Below are 22,207 nucleotides of genomic sequence, written 5' to 3'. Positions count from 1 at the left end.
TAACACAGCTCTCAGATCCATAAGTTAAAATTGGTTTGAACACTGGCTTGTATACAGCTAATTTAGTGTTTTGACTAATTTTTCTCTTATTCCATATTAATTCAATTGACTTCCCACCATACCATCTTTGTTGATTCTGTTGTCTCTTTCCATATTTAATTTACCATCTTCACTAAAAATCATGACTAAGTAGCTGAAATGTTCTACTTGTTTTAAAGACTTTCCATTCACAATGCAGTTGATATTTTCTGTGCATCTGCCTATTTTCATTCTTTGTTTTGTTATTGCTTACCTTCATACCATATCTATTACAACAGTTATTCAATTTAGTAAGGGAATCTTGCAGACTTGTATCGGATTTATTCAGTAGTATAACATCATCCGCATAAAGCGAAGAGTGAGATTAACATCACCTTTTTGACATCAGGTTTAATACCACTTTCCTTCATAATGTGATCCATATAGATAATGAATAACAGAAGGGATAATGTGCATCCTTGTCTGACACCAGATTTAACATTAAACCATTTTCCTGTACTTCCTTCAATTCTAACGGCTGACTTAAAACTTAAATAAAGACTAAGTATTGCTTGATATAATGCCCCATTCACTCCATATAACTGTAGCATTTCGAATATCTTCTCTCTTGGCACCTTGTCATATGGCTTTTCGAGATCTACAAAATTTAAATACCTTTATTATATTCCCATGATTTCTCAACTATTTGTCATAAAGTGAAAATCTGATCCTGACTTCCTCTATTTGGCCTAAATCCAGCTTGTTCTTCACAAGCTTCTCTTCCACAATACTCCTCAACTGTTTCTCAAGTATACTTACATAAATCTTACCAGAACACTCAGTAGAGAAATACCTCTGTAATTCTCACATTGTTTTATTTCCCTTTTTATATATGGGTACTATTGAGAGTTATACTCCAATCATCTGAAATTTGTTCCTCTGTCCAGGCCTTGTGAACGATGCAGCCACTATAAGACTTTTATACTTCCATACTTAGTCGAATTTCTGGTTGAATATCATCTACTCCAGCTGGCTTTCCATATTGTAGGCTTTTGATGGCTTTTTCTACTTCAAGTATGGATATATATTCCTGATTGCATGCCTGTTGAGTGTTTTTTATGACTGTGCTATCACTGCTTGTTTCATTTAGCAATTTTTCGAAGTAGTTACTACATATTTGAAGGATATCTTTTTCTCCAGTTTTCATGTCACCTTTATCATTTTTAATTCCTTTTACAGCAGTAAAAGGAATTAGAGATTTCCTCCATTTCTGAGCTTCAACAACTTTTCTTGGATAATGTTTCTGTATTTTAGTCTATAGTTCAAGTCTGAGAGCTGCTCAACTTTGAAATATCTTGCCACATTCTTGATATTTATTTTCTATGTTCTTACTGAAGTCTTCCCATGACTTTTGTTTAGCTAGTTTTACAGAGTGTTTAGTTTTCTTACATTTGTCTCTGTATTCTCTGAGATCACAAGCTAACTTATTTGCCAGGAACTTTTGATATGCTTTCTTCTTTTCCTTCACTGCCTGTTTAACTTCCTGTGTCCACCATTGAGTACTGATTTTTCTATCCTTCCAGCCAACTTCACCACATGCCTCTCTGGTTGAATCAGTCAATGTTTTCTACAGGGCTTGCCACTAAATCTTGGATTGGTTCCTATTCTCAAAAACAATCCAAGGTTTGGTTCCTGTTCTCAAAGTCTTTCATTTTTTCCTGGATAATGTTTCTGTATTTTAGTCTACAGTTCATATCTGAGAGCTGCTCAACTTTTATTTGCTTTAAAACTTTCTTTAAGAGTTTTGGATTTGGTTATAGCATCAGAAGAGTTGATAATAACTGAGATGACATCTCTCCCACCAGTTGGAGAGAGTGACCATATGGTTTTGACTTGGAAAATGAATAGACATGCACGAGTATCAAAGAGACGGGAACTTATGTGGAATTATAATGCAGGTGATTATAATAGTCTTAGACGTCAACTTCGGGAAGTTTCATGGAGGGAGGAATTGGAAGGCCGGGATATCGTTAGTGCATGGGAAATTGTGAAAGAATATTTGTTAGCAGCAATGGTAAGTTGTATACCACGAGTGAAGAAGAGCACACAATTTGGAGTAAAGTGGATGACAAACAATATTAAACAGGAATTGCATGTGAAAAAGAGGCTATGGAAGAGATATAAGGAGACAGGTGAAGAGAGGATGCGTGAAGAATATAAGACACAGGCCAGAAGAGTGACTAGTGTGGTAAGGAAAGCGAAACTGGAATATGAGAGGAGATTGGTCTTAAGATCCAAAGAAAATCCTAGGGAATTTTTTAGCTATGTGGCCAGTAGGAGAAGAAATGACTGTGGAAGAATGATATTGTGGGATAAAAATTGGAATAGAGTGACTGATGCACAGGACATAGTGGAATTGTTCAATGACCACTTTATTGGAGTATTTCATCCTGGAGGAGTCAGTTTTAATGCTAGAGGGATAGGGCAGGTTCAAGGTTTAGAGGTACAGGAGGAGAGCGTGTTTCAGATACTGAGAACTCTGGATGTCAATAAAGCTGTGGGACTGGATGGTATTTCACCACGAGTTTTGAGAGAATGTGCTGGGGAACTGACAGCGCCTTTAACCTGGCTTTTCAATGAAAGTCTGGCTTCGGCAAAGGTGCCCAGGGAATGGAAGGAAGGTAAGATAGTGCCATTGCATAAGGGTGGTAACAGACTGGAAGTGTCTAATTATAGACCAGTCTGTGTGTCGTCAGTAGTTGTTAAGATCTTGGAGAAAGTGGTGAGGGATCGTATACAGCATTGGGCAGATGAGGGTAATGTTATCTGTGAGAGTCAACATGGATTTGTGAAAGGGCGCTCTTGTTTTAGCAATATGCTAGCCTTTTATAATAACGTTACAAGAACATTAGATGAGGGAAAGCCATATACTGCAATTTTCTTAGACTTAGTAAAGGCATTAGAAAGGGTGCCACATGATAAGCTGATATTTAAGTTGCAGCACATGGGTCTGGATGTGATTGGTCAACTGGATTCAGGATTGGCTGTCTGATAGGTATCAGAGAGTTGTGTATGGTGGAGCAGTTTCAAGGAGGCAGAGGGTTACAAGTGGGGTCCCACAGGGCTCAGTACTAGGACCTATATTGTTTAACCTTTATATCAATGACATTGCCAGTGGATTGGAAGGGGATATTCAGTTGTTTGCGAATGATGCGAAGCTGGGAAGGATTATTAGTAATAGTGCAGATGTGGTAGCCCTGCAAGAGGATTTGAATAAGATAGATGGGCAAATGAATGGGGGTATCAGTTTAATGCAGCAAAATGTAAGGTCTTGAGGTTTGGGAAACATCGATGGGATGCTGCATACTCTATGGGAGGAGTTATACTGGAGGAAGTTGGGGAGACAAGAGATCTGGGGTTGATGATTGATAGAAACCTGAGGTTTAGGGGACATATTGCAAAGGTGGTGAAGGTAACACAGAGACTTATACAACGGAATGATAACCCTCTTATCTCTGCAGGTCAGCAGGACACTGACCTGCAGAGATAAGAGGGTTATCATTCCGTTGTATAAGTCTCTGATCAGACCACACTTGGATTATTGTTCTCAGATTTGGTCCCCAGGATTTGAAAGGGATAAATTAACTGTGGAAAGGATACAAAGGCGGATGACAAAGATGGTTTCAGGACTGTACAAGGATAGTTATGAGAATCGGCTGAGGGAATGTGGACTGCAGAGTTTGGCGGATAGAAGAAGGAGAGGTGATATGATTGAGACTTTTAAACTGTTGAGAGGTGGTTACAGGGTTGACACTGGGGAGTTCTTTCACTTGGTTGAACAGCGGGATGGAGTGATGACAAGAGGCCATCCCTGGAAGTTACGAAAGGAAACTGTGAGCAAGAGGGTGAGATGTGGTTTCTTTGCATGGAGAGTGGTTGAGCCGTGGATTGCATTGCCTGATAGAGTGGTGAGGGCAAGAACGGTCAATGAGTTTAAGGAGTGGTATGATAGACTTTGTGTTTCTTAGGATGGGACCTCCCCTTGATGAGTCTTGACAGACTTTATGTTAGGAAGGACCTCCCACGATGAGTCTTTTGACTCAATGGAGGCCTGAATAATAATAATTATATGTTCTTCTTTTCAATATGAAATTCAATTTTATCCTGCTCAAGACTACATGGTGATCACTTTCAGTTTCAAATTCTCTGTACACTCTAGTGTCCTGCACCAGGGAAAAATGTCACTATCAACAATAACATAGTTAATGAGACTTTTCTTATTCCTTGTCTCTTCTCTCCTATAGGTATTTGTCATCATTATTAGCTTTGCTCCTTTCTCAAAATTTTTTTCTATGTCTGACAATCATTTCCCACCATGGTATTTAGATCCCCAACAAAGACCAATTTTTCATTGTTTCAGTTGCTTTCTCTAAAGCCTCAAAAAATTCCTCCACTTCTACCTTAGTAGAATCTTCTGTGGGACCATATGCACAAATAAGTCTAATTGTCCGGTTCCTATTATGTTGATCTGGTACTTATCCAAGTCCTCAGCTGGCTCCATTTCTTTGGCATTCTAGCTTCTTATGTTGATAGTACTGAACTTGAAGTCTGGTGATTTTGAATTGGGGTGTGTTTTAGGATTTGTTACAGTAGCTGGCTTTTTGCTGTCCCCATGGTTCCCTAGTGAAAACAACTGGGGCCTTGTTTGACCGGACAACACTCTACCTATCATGAAATTCTGTCATGTTGTAGCATATAGTTTTTCATATAGAAAGAAAAATCAAGTTCTGAACCTTAACTGAGATTAAATGTAGGAAGAAAGTGAAGATGATTGACTTAAGTTATGACTTTTAGAGAAAAGTTGCTGTTTTTGCGACTCTTTAAAAGGAGATACAGAAGGCTGTTGTCTTCGAATTAAGGATTTCAGACGTTTTTATTTCCAGCTCTCTGGAAATAAAACTTCTTTAATAAATTAGCTGGCAGCCTCCCATGATTGAATAACTTGACATTGAATGAGATGATGTTTTAAAATGACAAAAAAAAGTGTAAATTATGCAAAGAGGAAAATATATATATATATATATATATATATATTATAATATTATTATAATTCCTTTTACTCGGTGGGAAATATATATATATTATAATATTATTATAATTCATTTTACACGGTGGGAAATATTATTAAAAAGTTTTAACGACTGATACCGAGAGAAAAAAAGAGATGACATGCTATATTTGAAAAGATACTACTAGTTTACTAGTTTCATTGAATTGATCAACATCTTCAGGTATCACAATCAAAGAAATATATAAAAAATTACAGAGACTTAAAATTGCATTAACAGAACAAGTACAAAAGACAGTGGATTGTTTGAAAACAAAATGTGAGTTTGAGTTCCAAATAAACGTAGACTACGCGCTGTCACGAATGCATCAATACTGAAGAGACGCAACGTGTGTGTCAGAGAGGTTGAAACTTAGGCTGTTGTTGATATGTGAAGAATCTAGAGAAATTTCTCTAGATTTGACAATCTTTCTCTCGAGCTCATCATAGCACACATGGATGTTAGAAGTTTTGAGTCCAGTTCACAATGTGTTGGTGGCCTTCGTCTGAGTTAACTGAAAAGAGAATGTGGCTAGAGAGAGCACTGGTTCTAGTCCTGTTGTAGGAGATATCTCTGTGGTGTTCTTCCAAACGCAGAAGGATGGCCATAGTATGGCTTTCCACAATCACATAAAATCTTGTACACTCCTGGAAACTGAGTTGGAAGATGTTTCTCTTTTTGCTTACAAAGTTTTGGGAGCATAGTAAAGCATGTTCTGAAGTTAAACTTCAGAACTTGCTTTACTTGTCGAAGTAAAGATTGTCGAATCTTTCTCTCCAGCTCATCATAGCACACATGGATGTTAGAAGTTTTGAGTCCAGTTCACAATGTGTTGGTGGCCATCGTCTGAATTAACTGAAAAGAGAACGTGGCTAGAGAGAGAGCACTGGCTCTAGTCCTGTTGTAGGAGATATCGCTACGGTGTTCTTCCAAACGCAGAAGTCTGGCCATGGTATGGCTTTCCACAATCACATAAGATCTTGTACACTCCTGGAAACTTAGTTGGAAGATGTTTCTCTTTTTGCTTACTAAGTATTGAACGAAGTTTTGGGAGCATAGTAAAGCAAGTTCTGAAGTTAAACTTCTTGAGAATTTTTGCCAGTTTTGGTGAAAGACAGCTGATGTAAGGCAAAGAGATGAAGGCTCTGGGGGAAGAGGGATCTTCAGAAGTGAGTGACCTGTGGAAAGAAATTTGTGAATTTTATTAGGAGAGAAACCATTATTAATAAAAGTTTTTTATTAATAATGGTTTATTAATAAAAAATTAATAACCATTATTAATAAAATAATATATATATATATATATATATATATATATTTTTTTTTTTTTGAATGGTAGAATGAGGCTGAAAATTCACTTGTCAGTTGTCTCTGTTAACTTGCATATGGCGAGTTGATTTATGATACCTGACTATTTCTCTGTTTCATGTCTTCCTTATGTGGATCTAATTCCCTTGCTATCATTATTGAAACCTTTCCCCCCTCCTCCTTGTCATTTCTACCGTGAAAAACACTGTTCCCCTCTATTTTTGTTCCTATCAGGATATAATCCTCATTTAACTATGTTTCACTTATTACAACAATTTTTGGGTAATAAATAAATTCAATCATGTTAAACAATTTCATTTCCCTTATTTCTGATGCTCCTTTGCATTTGTAAATAAACCCAACAATTCACTTTTAGGTCTGTAATCAGTTCTACCAGGTTCTGATTTTCCCCACCACATCTGCCTTTGCCCAGTCACCGTTATCACTGATTACCCCATATATCTGGTAAGTCTCAACTACTCCCTTCACATCCTGATCTATTCCATTCATATGCTGATCCATCCCCATACACACATTCACTTCTACTTTTGACATCCACTCTCCCTATTCTGCACTGTCCACCTGTGTTATCCACTATCCCCGTTTGCTTGGTATTATTGTATTCCAGTTCTCTCTTCATCTTTCACACTACTACTATTTCCATTGCCAAACACTTCAGTCTCTTCCATTCGACTCTACTGATCTTTTGCTTCACCTCTTATTTCCTCTGATCTCTTGCTTGCATTACATACTACTGCACTTATTTCTAGAAACTGTTTCTCTAGTTCACTTTCTTCAAAACCATTCATATGCAATCCATTTCTTTTGTACAAATTCATTCTTCCCTCAAATACATGCCTCCACAAACTGCACTCCCTTCTAACACAGCTCTGACAGCATACAATTTATGATTCTTGCTCTTCATCTCAACTCATTGTTGTCATACCTTGGCAACACAGTGACAACTTTTCCACTATACTGTTATCTTTCACTTTCATCAATGACCTCCTGATAGCCATCCTTGCATTCTCCGTATATCCAACTAAATCATTTGTTCTTACAACCACCACTTACTCTCTTGCTCATATCCAAAGCATGAATTATCTTGTTCATATCCTAGAAAGCAGACCTTATGAACTCTCTCGTCAACCAATCCACTAATAATAGAATTTCCATATACTGCTATTCTTGAGTCATTCATCACTTCTTTTTTCTCATTCTTGTTTCATTGTATCCTTTTGCACTCTTTCATTTGCTTCCACTAAACATATAACATCACTTTGTATATTCCTCTTTTTATTTTGAACAACTATTGCATTCTGTCAGTTTTACTCTCTGTTACTCCCATAGTCTTGTTCCCTCGCATTCTGCTCTACATTTCTTCTGTTTCCTCATTTCTACTTCCTTTCATAAATATCACTTGCTATCCAGTCTTCATTCTTGAATTATTTCACTGTCTCAGTCTGACTATCTTTTATTTCATTATTTATGCAGTCTTTTGCATCCACATGTATACTAACTTTCATTCCTTCGGTCTGTTTTGCATTCACTGATAACTCATAGCCTAACAAAATATTGCACTTTCTACAAGTCCATACCTTCTCTTATCATCTGTTCATTCTCTCTATAAACATCTTTCATGTTTCACCATGCATATACGTTGCACTTATGACATGAAACCGTTTTTGACAATTTTACATCGTTATTAGCAAAATTTGATCTTCTCGTTGCATGGCTTGCAGATCTCATTCATACTGCTATTGTGTTCTGTTCAAGGCAAGATTCAAAAATTCAATAAAAAGAAAGTAGCAAATCAACAAACCTAACAATACACAGGTACAGTAAATAAATAGTATTATACTAACATACCAGCAATATCACTGATTATTACACAAAATAGCACTTATATTTTCCAGAGCTCTTTTCCAATGATACATGTGTAGGCCCACTAGCATCCGAAAAGAAAAAAAAATACCTTGCTTATGCTGATATCCTTGCACTTGCTTAAGTCTGAACTAGGTGAACATACAGTCATTTCCATGAGAATGCACATTCCTCTCATGAACATAGTCACATAACATGGTCACTCTTTCGCACAGATTCTCACCATTCCTCCCATCATAATCTTTTCTGACTCTCTGTTAGATCTCATAACAATTAATAATTTTTCTACACTCCTGATGCTAAACACATTCAAGTATAAGACATGTATCTGATACAAATCCATTCTTGCCTCATACTCGCCCCACACTTGCAGGTACTCACGTTCATTATTTCTACGTAGCCCATGCATTGAATAGTTTGTCATCCACAGCCCTTCTTAATTCATTTCTATTATATCTAATATACAACAGTTCTTCTTAAAAGATAGACAACTCAATATATCATACTCATAAAAGCAACTACAACAAAGTAACTTAATATTATTAACTAGATTCTGAAAAATTACTGATTACCGGTAATTTTACTGGTAATCATTAATTTATTATTCCATATTATCAGTTACTGATAATACTAGGATTGTTTGAAAAGTTTGGTAAATTTCCAATAGATGGCAACACAATTCATTCATTCATACCATTGTTGGCACATATCTTTTTGAAGACCCCTGGCAAAATTTTAACCATGTGCGATACGTAGTTCTCATTTGGCATACATTTAAAATGACTGTGTTCGCATTTTTCATAAAAAAATGGAGAAAAACGAGTTTCATGCAATGATAAAACACTTTTATTTGAAGAAGTGGATTGCTGTGCAGATCAAAGCTGAGTTAGATGCAGTTCATGGGGACTCTGCACTAGCATTAAAGACTATATATTTTTGGATATTGAAAGTTTATTTTTCACTTGGTTAGACTATAATAAATTTAGTTTAATCATTTATCCAAGTGTGAGCAAACAAAGTTTGCACCTGAAAGTACCTTCAGAACCGGGATAAGGTGGTACAACACCGGGTAACTCGTTGCAAAGGTGGAGCAACATCACTCCTATCTCAGTATCTCCCATAATGCAAAACACATCTCCTTGCGGATATGTATAATGTTATGCATTAAGGGAAGGGCCACTACCCAGACTAGTTTTGACCTTTATTGAGGTCTCTTCAGTGGAAGCCAGGCCCAGAAGTGGAGATACCAGGCAGAAGCATTAGCAAGGTCATCTCTACCTATAGGAGTTGCCAAACGGTGTGCCACCTTTTTATTAAATTACTCTGGATTTAGAGAAAGATGTTGAAAGTTTATTTTTCACTTGGTTAGACTATAATAAATTTAGTTTAATCCTTTATCCAAGTGTGAGCAAACAAAGTTTGCACCTGAATGTATCTTCAGGACTGGGGTAAGGTGGTACAACACCGGGCAACTCGTTGCAAAGGTGGAGCAAGCTAACATCGCTCCTATCTCAGTATCTCCCATAATGCAAAACACATCTCCTTTTGGATATGTATAATGTTATGCATTAAGGGAAGGGCTACTACCCAGACTAGTTTCGACCTTTATTGAGGTCTCTTCAGTGGGAGCCAGGCCCAAGTGGAGATACCACGCTCAACGCTACTGACTGGATGGGCGAAGCAAATATGCTTTTATATTCCCCTTTGTCTGGGTTGGTGTACAGGTGAATGGGGTAGTTTTGAGCTTTATGCTCTCCGTTTGTGGGCAGTATAGTTAGTTGATATCAGCTGGGAGCAGAATTGTTTTCGGTCTTTTGTGCTTATTGTAGACTGTCTCATCGTATTCTGAAGCTTGACTGATCAGTGGGTTAGGATGAGTGATTGCTCTGGTGAAATACTTCTCTGCTAGGTCGTTTAGTAGGGAAGCTATGTATGGTATTTTGGTCTCCCGATGGATCTGTGCGTTTCTGACGTACCACGGTGCGTCCAAGATCATCCGAAGGCATTTATTTTGTATTCTCTGGAGTTTTAGGATATTAGACTGTGAGGTGTGGCTCCACGCTGGGGAGCCATACGTGATTACCGGGCGTAATACCATCTTGTATATTAGTAGTTTATTTTGTGTGTGAAGTTTACTTCTGCGGTTGATCATGGGGTATAGCTGTGCTATGGCTCTGGCTGTCTTGCTGCAGATGAGTTTAATGTGACTGTTGAATCTAAGTCTTTTGTCCAATCTAACTCCCAGATACGTGGTTTCTGCTTGCCATGGAATCTTTTTCCCATAGAGTTGGATGTCATCACTGATGAGTACTTTTCTTCTGGAGAAAAGCATCGCTGAGCTTTTGTGTGGATTGACCTGAATCCTCCAATCTGAGAACCACTTTGCAAGAGTGGAGATGCTATCCTGTAGTCTTTGGGTTGCCAGCTTGGGGCTGAGAGATCTGGACAATATTGCCGTATCATCGGCATATAAGGCAGTGATGGTTGTTCTTAGGTTTTGTGGGATATCGGCTACATAGATTGAGAAGAGTAGGGGGGCCAGAAGAGAGCCTTGGGGTACGCCTGCCAGAATTTTTCTTCTGGATGATACAATTCCATTGATTTTTATTTGCATGTATCTGTCTGAGAGATAGGATTTGATCAGTCTGATGATGTTTATGGGTATGTTGGCTTTTATAAGCTTGTAGAGTAGGCCCTGGTGCCATACTTTGTCAAATGCCTTTGCTAGATCCAAGAAAACGGCTGCAGTGTGCTGGTTCCAATTAAAGCCGACTGTGATGTGTTCTACCAGGCGGTGTATTTGTTGAGTGGTACTGTGCTCCTTTCGGAAACCAAATTGTTCATTAGGGATGATTTTAAGTTTCTCTGTGGCGTCTTGTAGTCTGGAAAGGATAACTCTCTCTGCTATTTTGCCAAGGCTGGATATTAGACTAATGGGCCTGTAACTTTGGGGAAGATGTGGGTCATTTCCAGGCTTTTTTATCGGTGTTATATCAGCAATTTTCCAGGCTATGGGAAAATGTTGTAGTCTGATTATTGCATTTGTTATGTTGACTATATGGATTATGGCCTTTCTGGGAAGAATTTTTATGATTTTATTGGTGATTCCATCTGGTCCTGGGGCTTTTTTTGAATTTAAATGCTTGATGATGTTATATATTTCTGTTGGGGTGGTAGGAGTGATGTGGTCTGGGCAGTTCTCTGTTTGCTTTAAAGTATGCCTGACCTGCATATGAATATTATATATATGACTAATATTCAGGTTTTCATATGCAGGTGTGCACTGCTCCTCCAGACTGTCAGCCAGTGCATCAGCTTTGTCTCTATCCATGTGTGTTATTCCGTGCTTGGTCTGCATGGGGGTAAGGGTTGATTTTTTCTACGGAGGATCTTCAAAAATTTCCATAAAGTATGATCAGCTTGGTTTAGGGATGTTAACTTCTTTTCCCATTCCTGGTTTCTATGATTTTGTAGTGCATCTCTTACTTTTCTGTTTAGGTTGTTTAAGATAGTTTTGTCTTGTGGGGCTCTAGTGTTATGGTACCTCTTCCTGGCTTTATTTTTGGACTTGATTAAGTTGGTAATCTCCTCTGGGATTCTGCTGGTTGAATGGATGAGTGTAGTTCTGGTGACTGAAGCAATTGCTTTCTTGATTTGGTCTGTTAAGCTTTTTACTGCGGTGTCTATCTCTTCTTTTTTATGTATGATAGGTACTGGGCCGATGTGCTCTGGTAGGACATGGGATAGTTTGTCCCATGCTAAGAATGAGTGTAGTGGGGAGAATTGATCTAGTGTACCTAGTTTGAGTACTAGGGGATTATGATCTGATGACAATTCCTTTACTGTTTCCAGCTGGTACTGATATTTGATATTCTTTAAAATAATGATGTCTAGCACGTCTGATCTGCCAATTGGGCTGTGATGGGTAGGCTCGACAGGTCCCACAACTGTGGCTGAGTTGGCTGCTGTGTAGTTGTGTAGAGTGTGGCCACTTGTATTAACTGTGGAGCTGTACCAGGCAGTGTGCTTTGCATTCAAATCTCCTGCCATAAGAATGGGGTCTGTGGAGCCTAGGATGGAATCCAGATCTGATATTAATAGGTGTTTGCTTGGTGTGTTGTAGGCTGCATATATCTTGATGCTTCCTGCATTTCTGGTGTGTACTTCTACTCCTGTAATCTCCAGGTTGGTGGTTGGTGGGTTGGGTATGGTATTGTGGTTGAGGTAGGGCTTGATGTAGATGGCTGTGCCTCCCCCTCTGGCACCTAGTCTGTCTGTTCTGTACATGGTATACCCCCTTATTTTGGGGTTGTTAGCAGGTCTCAGGTGAGTCTCGCTAATCAGCATAATATCGGGGTTTCTTCTGAGTGCGAACTCTTGTAGCTCAAGTGTTTTGTTGGTGAGGCCATTGGCATTCCAGGCAGTTATCAGGAGTGAGTTTGGTTGTATTTTAGTTGTGTTCGTTGAGAGCTGCTAGTATGGAGTGGGTTCCTTGAAGGAATCTCTTCGTTGAGGATGACGATGGGTTTGTTTGGCTAAATTCTTGCAGCATAGTGGCTAATGAGGAGGTCAGAATTGCTGCTATGTTGGAGGTTTTCTGAGTGGTATGTACTGCATTCTTGGGGCGAGCTGCTTCTGCGTAGGTTTTGGTGGGGAATTGTGGTCTTTCCTGACTTGTTTGGTTTAGTTTTCTTTGATCAGTCTCAATCTGTGATCTTTGGGTGGTAATCGGAGCAGGTGATTGGGGGGGTCTTGTTGCCCCACGGTTTTTCGGATGATGAATGCATCCTTTATAGTTGGCAGGATGGGGTCCACCGCAGTTGGCACATGTGGCTGGCGTGGTTCTTGGTTTGGAACAGGTAATAGTTGGGTGTTTTTTGCCACATTTGAGGCATCTGTACTCAGCTTTGCAGAGTTTTTGGGCATGGCCAAACTTTTGGCAGCGATGACATTGCCCTGCTGATGCTCTCTTTCTTAGTGGTTCTGGGGTTATTCTTAGATAGTTTCTGTGTGTTGGGGACTTCCACTAGGACTAGTGGCATTGGTCGCTTGTCTGATCGGGTCATCCTGCTGACCTTGATAGGTGTTAGGCCGTGTTGGGTGAGGTCTGCCGCAATCTCCTCAGAGGTGATGCCTTCTGTGACTCCTCTGAGTACAACTTTAAGATTTTTTTCTCTGCTTAGTGCGAAAGTGTGATATTGTAGTTTGTTGTCCATTATTTTGGTTATACCTCTGTAGTCTGTTACTGTTGTTGGTTGTATTTTAACCCCTTCGTCTGTGTTTCTGGCCCAGGAGTAATCAGTATTGTGTTCTCTAAGGTTTTGTGCTACTGTGGTCCATTTTTCTTTTTCCCGGAGAATTACCGGGGGGACCTTTTCCTTCTTTTCCGGAGCTGTTTGTGAGGATGCGGCGTCTTCCATCTGGTCATCCGTGGTTCTGCGTCTTTTCCCTGTGTGTTCTTCTGTGACGTTTGTCTGTTTTAAGTTCTCGGGTGGGCGGGAGGTCGTGTTGTTTGTTTCTCTCTTGTCATCTTCGATGTCTTCTGGTTCATCTGTGTGTGCGTACGAGTTTAGAAAACCTGGCCATTCGGTGTCGAATTTTTTAAGGATTAACTTAAATAACTCTAGAGCTTGATCTCTGTTTAGGTGTTGTAGTAAATCTTCGAAGCTTTCCATTTTGGTGCGTGTATGGTTTTTCCGTTGTGGTTTTGTTGCTATTTGTATATCGCTTAAAATAAATAAAGTGACTAAACCTTACCTTGGTAGGTTCTTTCATTCCACTTTAGTCCTTGGTCAGGCAGGTCCGTGTTTGAACCACTATGATATTTTCACTATAAGATGTAATCCAATGTTAATCGCGTAGTCCGTTCTTGTGGAGATACCAGCAGAAGCATTAGCAAGGTCATCTCTACCTATAGGAGTTGCCAAACGGTGTTCATTTGCGATACCACTGGTATGGGCTTTGGATAACACTGGTCTGCATGTTCGAGGATGATCTGACAAATTTTCAGTTTTCTCAAAACATTGTATTAGAGACTGTATTCTGGCAGGAGTGATAGTGTAAAATCTCTTGTGAAATAAAGAAATTTTTTTCACCTATATCGATTTTACATAGGTCATAATATATACAAAATTAGAAGTGTATATAACCTGCTTTAATGTATTAAACTTTGTATTATATTGTGAAAATAACTGAATGTAGAACTACAAGTATATGTAACAAAAGATGAGACAGGATTATGCTAGTGAGCCGGAGGTGAACAATAATCTCTAAGATCACTGAAATATAGGAATTTTGCCCCCAAGACCTGAAGTAAGCGTAGGTGACATCAGCACCCTTCTGGAAAATCTGTGAAGTTTGGATGGTAAGAAAAGGGACATCGAATGATATAAAAGGCCTTCATTGGTAGGCAAAGAGTTCTTTTTTTTCTAATTTTTCTGAAGTCTTGGGAGGAGAAGATTTGGGGAGTCCCTTGAGGAGTCGTCCAGGAGATCTTGGGAAGTTCGCTGGTAGGTAACTCCAGTTCAGCAGAGGGGGGTCAGGAGATGTCGTATTCAAAGGGACCTTCAGAGATGTTCTTTGACAAAAGTGTATGCTGATATGCTGAAACCAGAGGAGTTCCTAACATCACCCAAGAACTATATTACTTTTCCAAGGGAGAGAACTTGCAAGACAACAACCGTCGAGTAGTACCCAATCACAGCGGTTTCGCAAGAGTGAGGAAGGAACCAGCAACTCACCCATACCACTCGAGACCCCTAGGGCTTTACAAGATACTGAGAACTAGTAAGTAGATTGCTCTATGCTAATGTCCAAGATTTTTTGTGTAGATAATCGATGCTAGTCCTGTTTAATCAATTGTAGTATGTAGCAAAAAAAGTTAGAGAGCCAAGCATTAGTCTGTAGAGCATAAATGAATGGTATAAGTTTGTATATTGCTTGTGTTAAGTAACACATAGAAAGTGTTACATATAATTTGTCTTAATTTTTATAAAATTGAATGCAAGGCTTTACGGGCTAAGCACCTTTCACGTGATAAATAAGTTGAGTGTGAGATTTCTTTGTTTAATGTCTCAAATGATTAGCTTTACTTCATAAATTGTGATTCAAGCACTTGTTATGCCCATTCCTATCCTATCCTTCTCCTTCGTCTAGGACGGGTTGAGTCCCCTCCTAATGAGGAGTTACTGGCGTATTAATGCAGCTGGTTTGCCACTCCTCTGCTGCATCCTCTAAGGCCGATATTCATGACTGTATCCCTGTGTGTTCTTGGGGCTAGTTTGCCTGTTTGCAGGATGAAAAACCCCACAGATAAACTGGGAGGGGGGGGGAACCCTGCTGTCCATGCCCGAAACCGACTAACTTGGCTATGGCTAAGGAAGATCCTTAAGCTCTTCACGTCGTCGACGGGAATCAAACTTATGGTTCGTTGCAACCATATGCCTGGGGCATATGGTTGCGACAAACATTATGCCCATTGCTGTTTGTAAATTATTTGTCTTAGTTAAGATGTTTTGTCTTGTAAATAGCTTGCCTGATCTTTGTTAACAAATCACTCTCACAAAAACTAATCGGACCTGTGTGACCAATGAAAAGTAACCGCCACGACTGAACAATTCAGAGTTTCTTGAGATTAATGAACAAAGGGTTTTTATGTGCTTAGCAGAAAATTTCTCATGTTTGTAAAGAATAAAAAAATTTATAGTCCTTGATGACTCAGTCATTAAGTAATATAAATTTTTCAAGGACTTCTAAACATGAGCATTAGCAATCAAAATTGAGGATTTGCCCTTTACTAGAGGTTTTTCCTTATTTTACGACCCTAGCACGTATAAGGGTATACCTTACAATGTTGAGAGGGGGCAGGAGAGTAAATTAAGCAGATTATAAGCAGACTAAGGTCAAGTTATAGTATCAGACGTGAGTTTTAAGATTAGAACATTTTAGGCAAAGATAGCAGTTACTGTCTCCGAAGGGATTTAACATAAACTCAAGCAGACACAGATATCAATGTAAGGGGAGGGGGATTCATTAAAGATAAGAGTAACTAGAAAAACAAAGACAATTACAAAATGGCGCAAGTCGACATCACAAATAAATAATAAATATCTACAATAGGACCTCTGTAGATCAATAAGAGCCTGTGTAGCTCAGTGGATGTGGCGTTTGCACACCACGGTGCTTGTCCGCATGAAGGAAGACTTGGTTTCGAGTCTAGTCAGCAACTAGAGGAAATTTTTCTAAGCCTTTTTTCGACCGGTTCCCAAGTTAGTCGATCTCTGGCACAGGCAAGTGGGTTTTTCATCCCGTAAACTCAAGAAAATCGACCGTAGAACCCACATTACTTCAGACATTAAATATAAGTGTTAGCGACCACGAGATGGCGGCACCTGTAGAGCCGTCTCTCTTCACTGCGTGCCACTTAATTAGTGATAGCCTTGGGCCAGCTATCTCTGATTGGATCTGATTGGATACCAGTGGAGATTGAACTGCCCACTCAGTCACCAAAAGTTAAAAACGGCCTCGCCTACTCCCTGTATGTACAGGAATAAAAAGGCATTAGCTGATTTTTTTTGACAATAGGACCTCGACCTTTAATCATTCTTTTCTGTGTTCAAAACTTTCGTAAAACATCTGCTACCAATTCCCCACTTACAACTTACATAAGCCAACTTCATTGACATTAACTTATCCACCAAAGTAAGCATCATGGCAACAGAGTTTTCTTTTCACAAAAACAATTTTGTTTGCTCTAATGACTGGGAATTTGCATGCATGCATTCATTACGAGCTCAGCAGTACACCCTATGTTTTATAGAACTCTCATTTGCTCGTATTTGCAAATAATGCATGTGGTACATCCCCGTCTATCGGTGAAAATTTGAAGTAAATTTTTCTCCCTGCCAAAAAAAAAAAAAAAATTCCCCTCCTTGCAATTCACTTTCGTGCAGACTGCACTCTAATATACCAATTTTTCTGATTTTTATGAATTATTGAAATATCTAGGAACTTATGGGACACCATGTATATATAAAAGCAGCTCATTTTGACAGTTGAGGAAGAACATTTATGAATGGTCTTTCCCTAAGTTTTGAGGATTCAGGCCTCTAATAAGCAGGGTATTGGTCTCAAACTGGTGATCACATGCATCACCCATGTGAAGCGTCGCAATGATTCAGCCCATGATCGAAATCGAACTTGCGGCTTGTTGGAGAGCATATATGCTAACTGCACAGTTGTGTAGGCTAGCAGTTAGAATTAACATTTTAACCATGGTTCAGGACTGAGGAGTATTATTCTAGCATAATTGTCTGCTTGTGTGTAATTGAATAGCTGATATTATGATTCGTTATTGTTCTGGTTTACTTTTGGTTTTGAACAATCATTAAATGATTATTATTTGAGGTTGGTAACTCTATGGACCACCTGTGATGAGTCTTTGGCCTCATTACGGGTGGTCTACAGTAACCATTATTTACACAATACTTTATTATATCTTGAGAAATCTTTTTCTGCATCTAGCCTTGAAACCCATTGTTTAACTTATGTTTCTATCATACCCTCTCTTTGTTAACTGACAAACCTTCAATCTCTCTCTCTCTTTCCTTCAAGAAGCATTGTACAGATCAGTCACTTTCCTTGGGATCCTCTCTACCACTTTCTTATCCCTAAGTGACCAAATTTGTGCACCGTAGTTTGCCTGTGATGGTCATATCCAAGCCTTATAAAGATGATTTATTGAAAAAATTTGAATAAGTGTTATTATGTAATGTAGAATTCGTATGAACATTCATGGTAAATAGTGTTTAGCGAGACATTTGATGTGTAATTAGCACTGTTGAACATGTTAGCTGGTTTTCATTGTATGTATATATTTATTTTTATTTTTGAAAAATTACATTAGAAAGAATGTTTGGGATATGTTATGTGAAGAAGATAACTTGTGCATTTGAGTTGTTATCCGTGTCAGCTGTTATATGGCTCAACTTATTTGGAGTTGGCTTTTTTTCTTAGAATCTTCAAATTGGTTTAAGATTTTTTTTTAAGTAATTGAGAGTTAGTTCTTCACTTGATAGACTTGAGTGTCCTGGTTAAAGGTTGCTATGGGAAAAGAAAAAATAATTCATTTTCAACTGAATTTTCTGCTCTCATTGGAAGAACATTTTTGAAGTGCTATTTTTTCAGTCTGATCCATTTATAAATATACAAATACCAATTACTAAATCTGAATGAGCCCAAGTTAACAATTATTTCTGCTGTTGCTCTAACATATTATATTGCCCTCTGATACTTTGCAACTACTCATTTTGTCATTTACTGGTTTCTCATCCACTCCTGATTTTATCAGTATGTATGGAACATTTTATTCCCATTTCAGCTGAGACTTGGTATTGTGAGCCATCTGATTTCTTTCCTGAAAAATATACCACATAGTTAATAAACATAAGTCTGTTGACTTATATGTGTAATAGTGTATATGTATACTTATAGTGTATGTAATTATGAATGGTATAAACTTCTCTCCCTCCCTGATATTTCTTTGACTTCAGAAAAGTTAATGTAGTAATAATATATACAGTTTAATGCAAAACAAAATATGGCAAGGAGAAATCAATTACAAAAATTTATTTTCTACTTTTGGAGAATTATACATGCTATAGTGGTATTTGGCTTTCTGATTAATAAGTTTTTTTAATTTTAATCTCTAATTGCCAGTCATAAGCTATTTAAATTTTTTTTTCTTCCTGTAATTGACACATAAGTCAATCACCAACTAATAGCAGTAATAACTTTTGAATATGAAAAAGATTTTAAAAAATATACCAAAAAAAAAGTAGTAGCAAAATATTGAGCCTTCTTTTATCTATGACTGATCTGCAGCATTTAAACTTATAACATTTAGCCTCTCAGCTGTATTTGGGATGAATTGAATTAGGTCATGAATCGATTGAATGTTCACTTTAAATTCCAGTAATGAAAGCCAGGTTAGTGAATCTCCCAAAAGGGAGAATATTCTTTCTCCTTCTGCATACTGTTTCATAATCTCAATATTTTCGATAGTGAAGAAATCACTTGGAAATTCTGGCATGCAATAAAAAGTAATCTTCACCAATAAGAAACTTGCTAGGTGTATATAAGTTAAGACCAGCTAAGAATAATTTGAGACTTAAGGTGAATTAATCAATATATTATAAGTAAGGTTTTTGTATACCAGTAAATGTAACTAGTTGATTTTTTACTAGACAGTTCAGGATTATACCTGGTGAGTTATTCTTAAAAACCTTTTCATCTGACCGGTCAAGAATGAAAAAGTCAGATGGTACTTGGATTAAAGATCCTCCTTTATATCCTGCAATTCAGACTAAAGGTGAGATGATTATTGATTTCATTAGCTATATTGCCTTTACCATTAGTTAACTATTATAGTTGTAGTTAGTAATTATTCTATCCAAAAACAGTTTCATAAATCCAATATTGTTTACAATATTTATATATGCAACTCAATTATTGGACATACAAAGATATCGTTATATTGTGAGTTAGAACTATTGACTGTTAAATTATTTAAGGAATTTACAATGTATACTGGAATATTAATTAAAAGAAAATTTAATAAATACTTCCTATATTTCGGCAATGTCATATTGCCATCTTCATGGGAACATACAAATATGGCACGTGCACGCAGGCACTACAAAAAGCAAATGAACCAGAAGATAAGAAACTACTATTGTTCCTAAAGTCCTAATGGTGCCCTCTAGCAGGCTATGTTGGGTTGTCTTGGCCGTTGGGCTGATGATCTCATGATGTAAGTCTCCCAAATTTGGGACAGTCTCATGCACCCAAATTTGTTGAGGCTTGGAATGTTTGTTTTTTAGAGCTGAGGCTGTTTCTATGAATAATCTTTTGTACTTGAACTTGCTGTGGTGTATTACTTTGGCTTTCTTCCAACGTATCCTGTGGCAGTTATCTAGAGCATGGTCTGCAAGCCCAGAGTGGCTATACTGGTGAAACCGGATGTAGTCCTTTTGTTCTGAAATCCTGATATTCGCTGTCCTGCCTGTTTGGTCAAAGTAGGACAATTTGTGAGTTAGAAATATTAACCTCTCTACTGGCTGTGGTGGATGAAATAGTGAGACCTAATTGCACTTCTTATCCATGTTATTCAATAGCTGTTATAGAATTGTATCCAGATTTTGCTGGACATCTATAGACATCCTGGCCTGTTAGGGTGTTAAGTCACTTTCATGCACTTTCTCTCACTCTAACAAACAAATGCAAATGAATGTGCACTGATCTCAACTAAAAATTAACAAACTCATAATGACAAATATTGGCCAAGATATAACAACATCCATCAATTGCATTCAAGCAACTTCAAGCAAATTTTTATTACTTAATTCCTTGTGGGTGGATTAAATAGAGCAGCAATTATATCAGTCCTTCGGCTGAATGTTCAGTTCAAAGTAAATCAGTCCGTTACGTTTACATGCAAATTCTTTACATTTAACGTCATTTTTATATAATAAAGTAACACGTAAAAACCACAGTGAAATCTTTAATTAGTAAAAAGACAGATATTTCATGCTAAAATTAATAGTACATCTTCAGTGTCTGTAACAGTAATAGGAATGGAATAATACAGGCAAACGTTCGGTGGATCACCTATTAAAATACAATTGTTACCGCGTGCTAGGAAATAATAGAAAAACCATTTATCTATTAAGATAAATGGTTTTTTACATAAGATAAAAGTCTCCCAGATCTTTGAGAGAGAGATACAGTCATTTCTATTTAAATTTGGTCGGTGTAAGATAGTTTCACAACTTTCTTTGAATAAACGTTCATATTTGAATCCGCATCTATGGAGGAGAACTGCTTTATCCCACTGTACACTATGAGTAGAGTCAATACTGTGTGCCAGATCAGACTTCAGAGGTTTGTTATAATCAATATAATATTGATGTTTCTTTTATTCTTTTTTCCAAAGAACGGCCAGTTTGTCCAAAATAAGAGACATCACATTCGCAAGGTATTTGGTAAATGCCAGCCAAAGATAGAGAAGACTGATTCCAACATATATTCCTATTCAACAAAATTTCTTCTTTATTACCTTCTACAAAGGATAAAAAAGAAGAAATTTTGTTGATAGGAATATTTGTTGGAATCAGTTGATACTTTTTCAGAATTCTACCTATAGGTTCTGAGATTCCTGGAATGTGCAGAATAGGAACTCTGTGGACTGTTGAAGAAACTGTAGGTGTTGGAACATAAGAGTCAAGTATCTGTTGGATTTGATTGGAGTTGTAATCATTTGATTCCATTAAATTTTTAATGATGGAAAGTTCTTGTTGTAAGATTATTTTGTATAATATTTATATAATTTTTATATAAATCATATTTTCATGATTTGTGAAAAAGATGATTTCACAGAAACCAGCTAGTTTCCTTGTTTTTGGGTGACAATTCATAAAGGAAGATGAAAATTTTATTATTATTATTCCGGGCAACTCCAAGGAGTCTACAGACTCATCGAGGTAGGCCCTAACATTGTGTCAAGAACAACTATTCGACATTCACACAGTATCTATCATACCTCGCTTTGAACTCATTCACGGTAGTAGCACCGACAACAGACTCTGGCAGCTTATTCCACTCATTCACCACTCTCCAAGTAAAAAAACCTATCTCTAACACCCTTGCTAACCACATTCTTGCCCAGCTTCCATGTATGGCCCCTAGTCCTCCCACCACCAGTCCTATTCTCAAAAATATCATCTGGATTAATCTTATAGAAACCCTTCAGTAATTTGAATGTCTCAATCATATCACCCTTTTTCCGCCTATCAACCAATTTTTGCAACCCACAAATCTTCAACCTGTTCTCA

At 37.8% G+C, this 22,207-nt stretch overlaps 1 protein-coding gene across 2 annotated transcripts in view; it reads left to right on the top strand.

The window, feature by feature from the left end:
- Window positions 1-22,207, top strand: part of tun (N-terminal glutamine amidase tungus) — a 249,169-nt gene that overhangs the window by 152,215 nt on the left and 74,747 nt on the right. For both annotated transcript variants that reach the window (XM_090401017.1, XM_090401018.1), the window contains exon 5: window positions 19,562-19,686. In XM_090401017.1, coding sequence (XP_090257143.1) covers window positions 19,562-19,686 — 125 coding nt within the window. The remainder of the gene's footprint in view (window positions 1-19,561; window positions 19,687-22,207) is intronic.

Source organism: Typopeltis vanoorti, chromosome 11, assembly GCF_054136105.1.
Source record: "Typopeltis vanoorti isolate ZY-2024b chromosome 11, IOZ_Tvanoo_1.0, whole genome shotgun sequence".
Taxonomy (NCBI): Eukaryota; Metazoa; Arthropoda; class Arachnida; order Uropygi; family Thelyphonidae; genus Typopeltis; species Typopeltis vanoorti.
The sequence above is the reverse complement of the archived record's forward strand: the minus strand, read 5'-3'. Positions and strand labels throughout refer to the sequence as shown.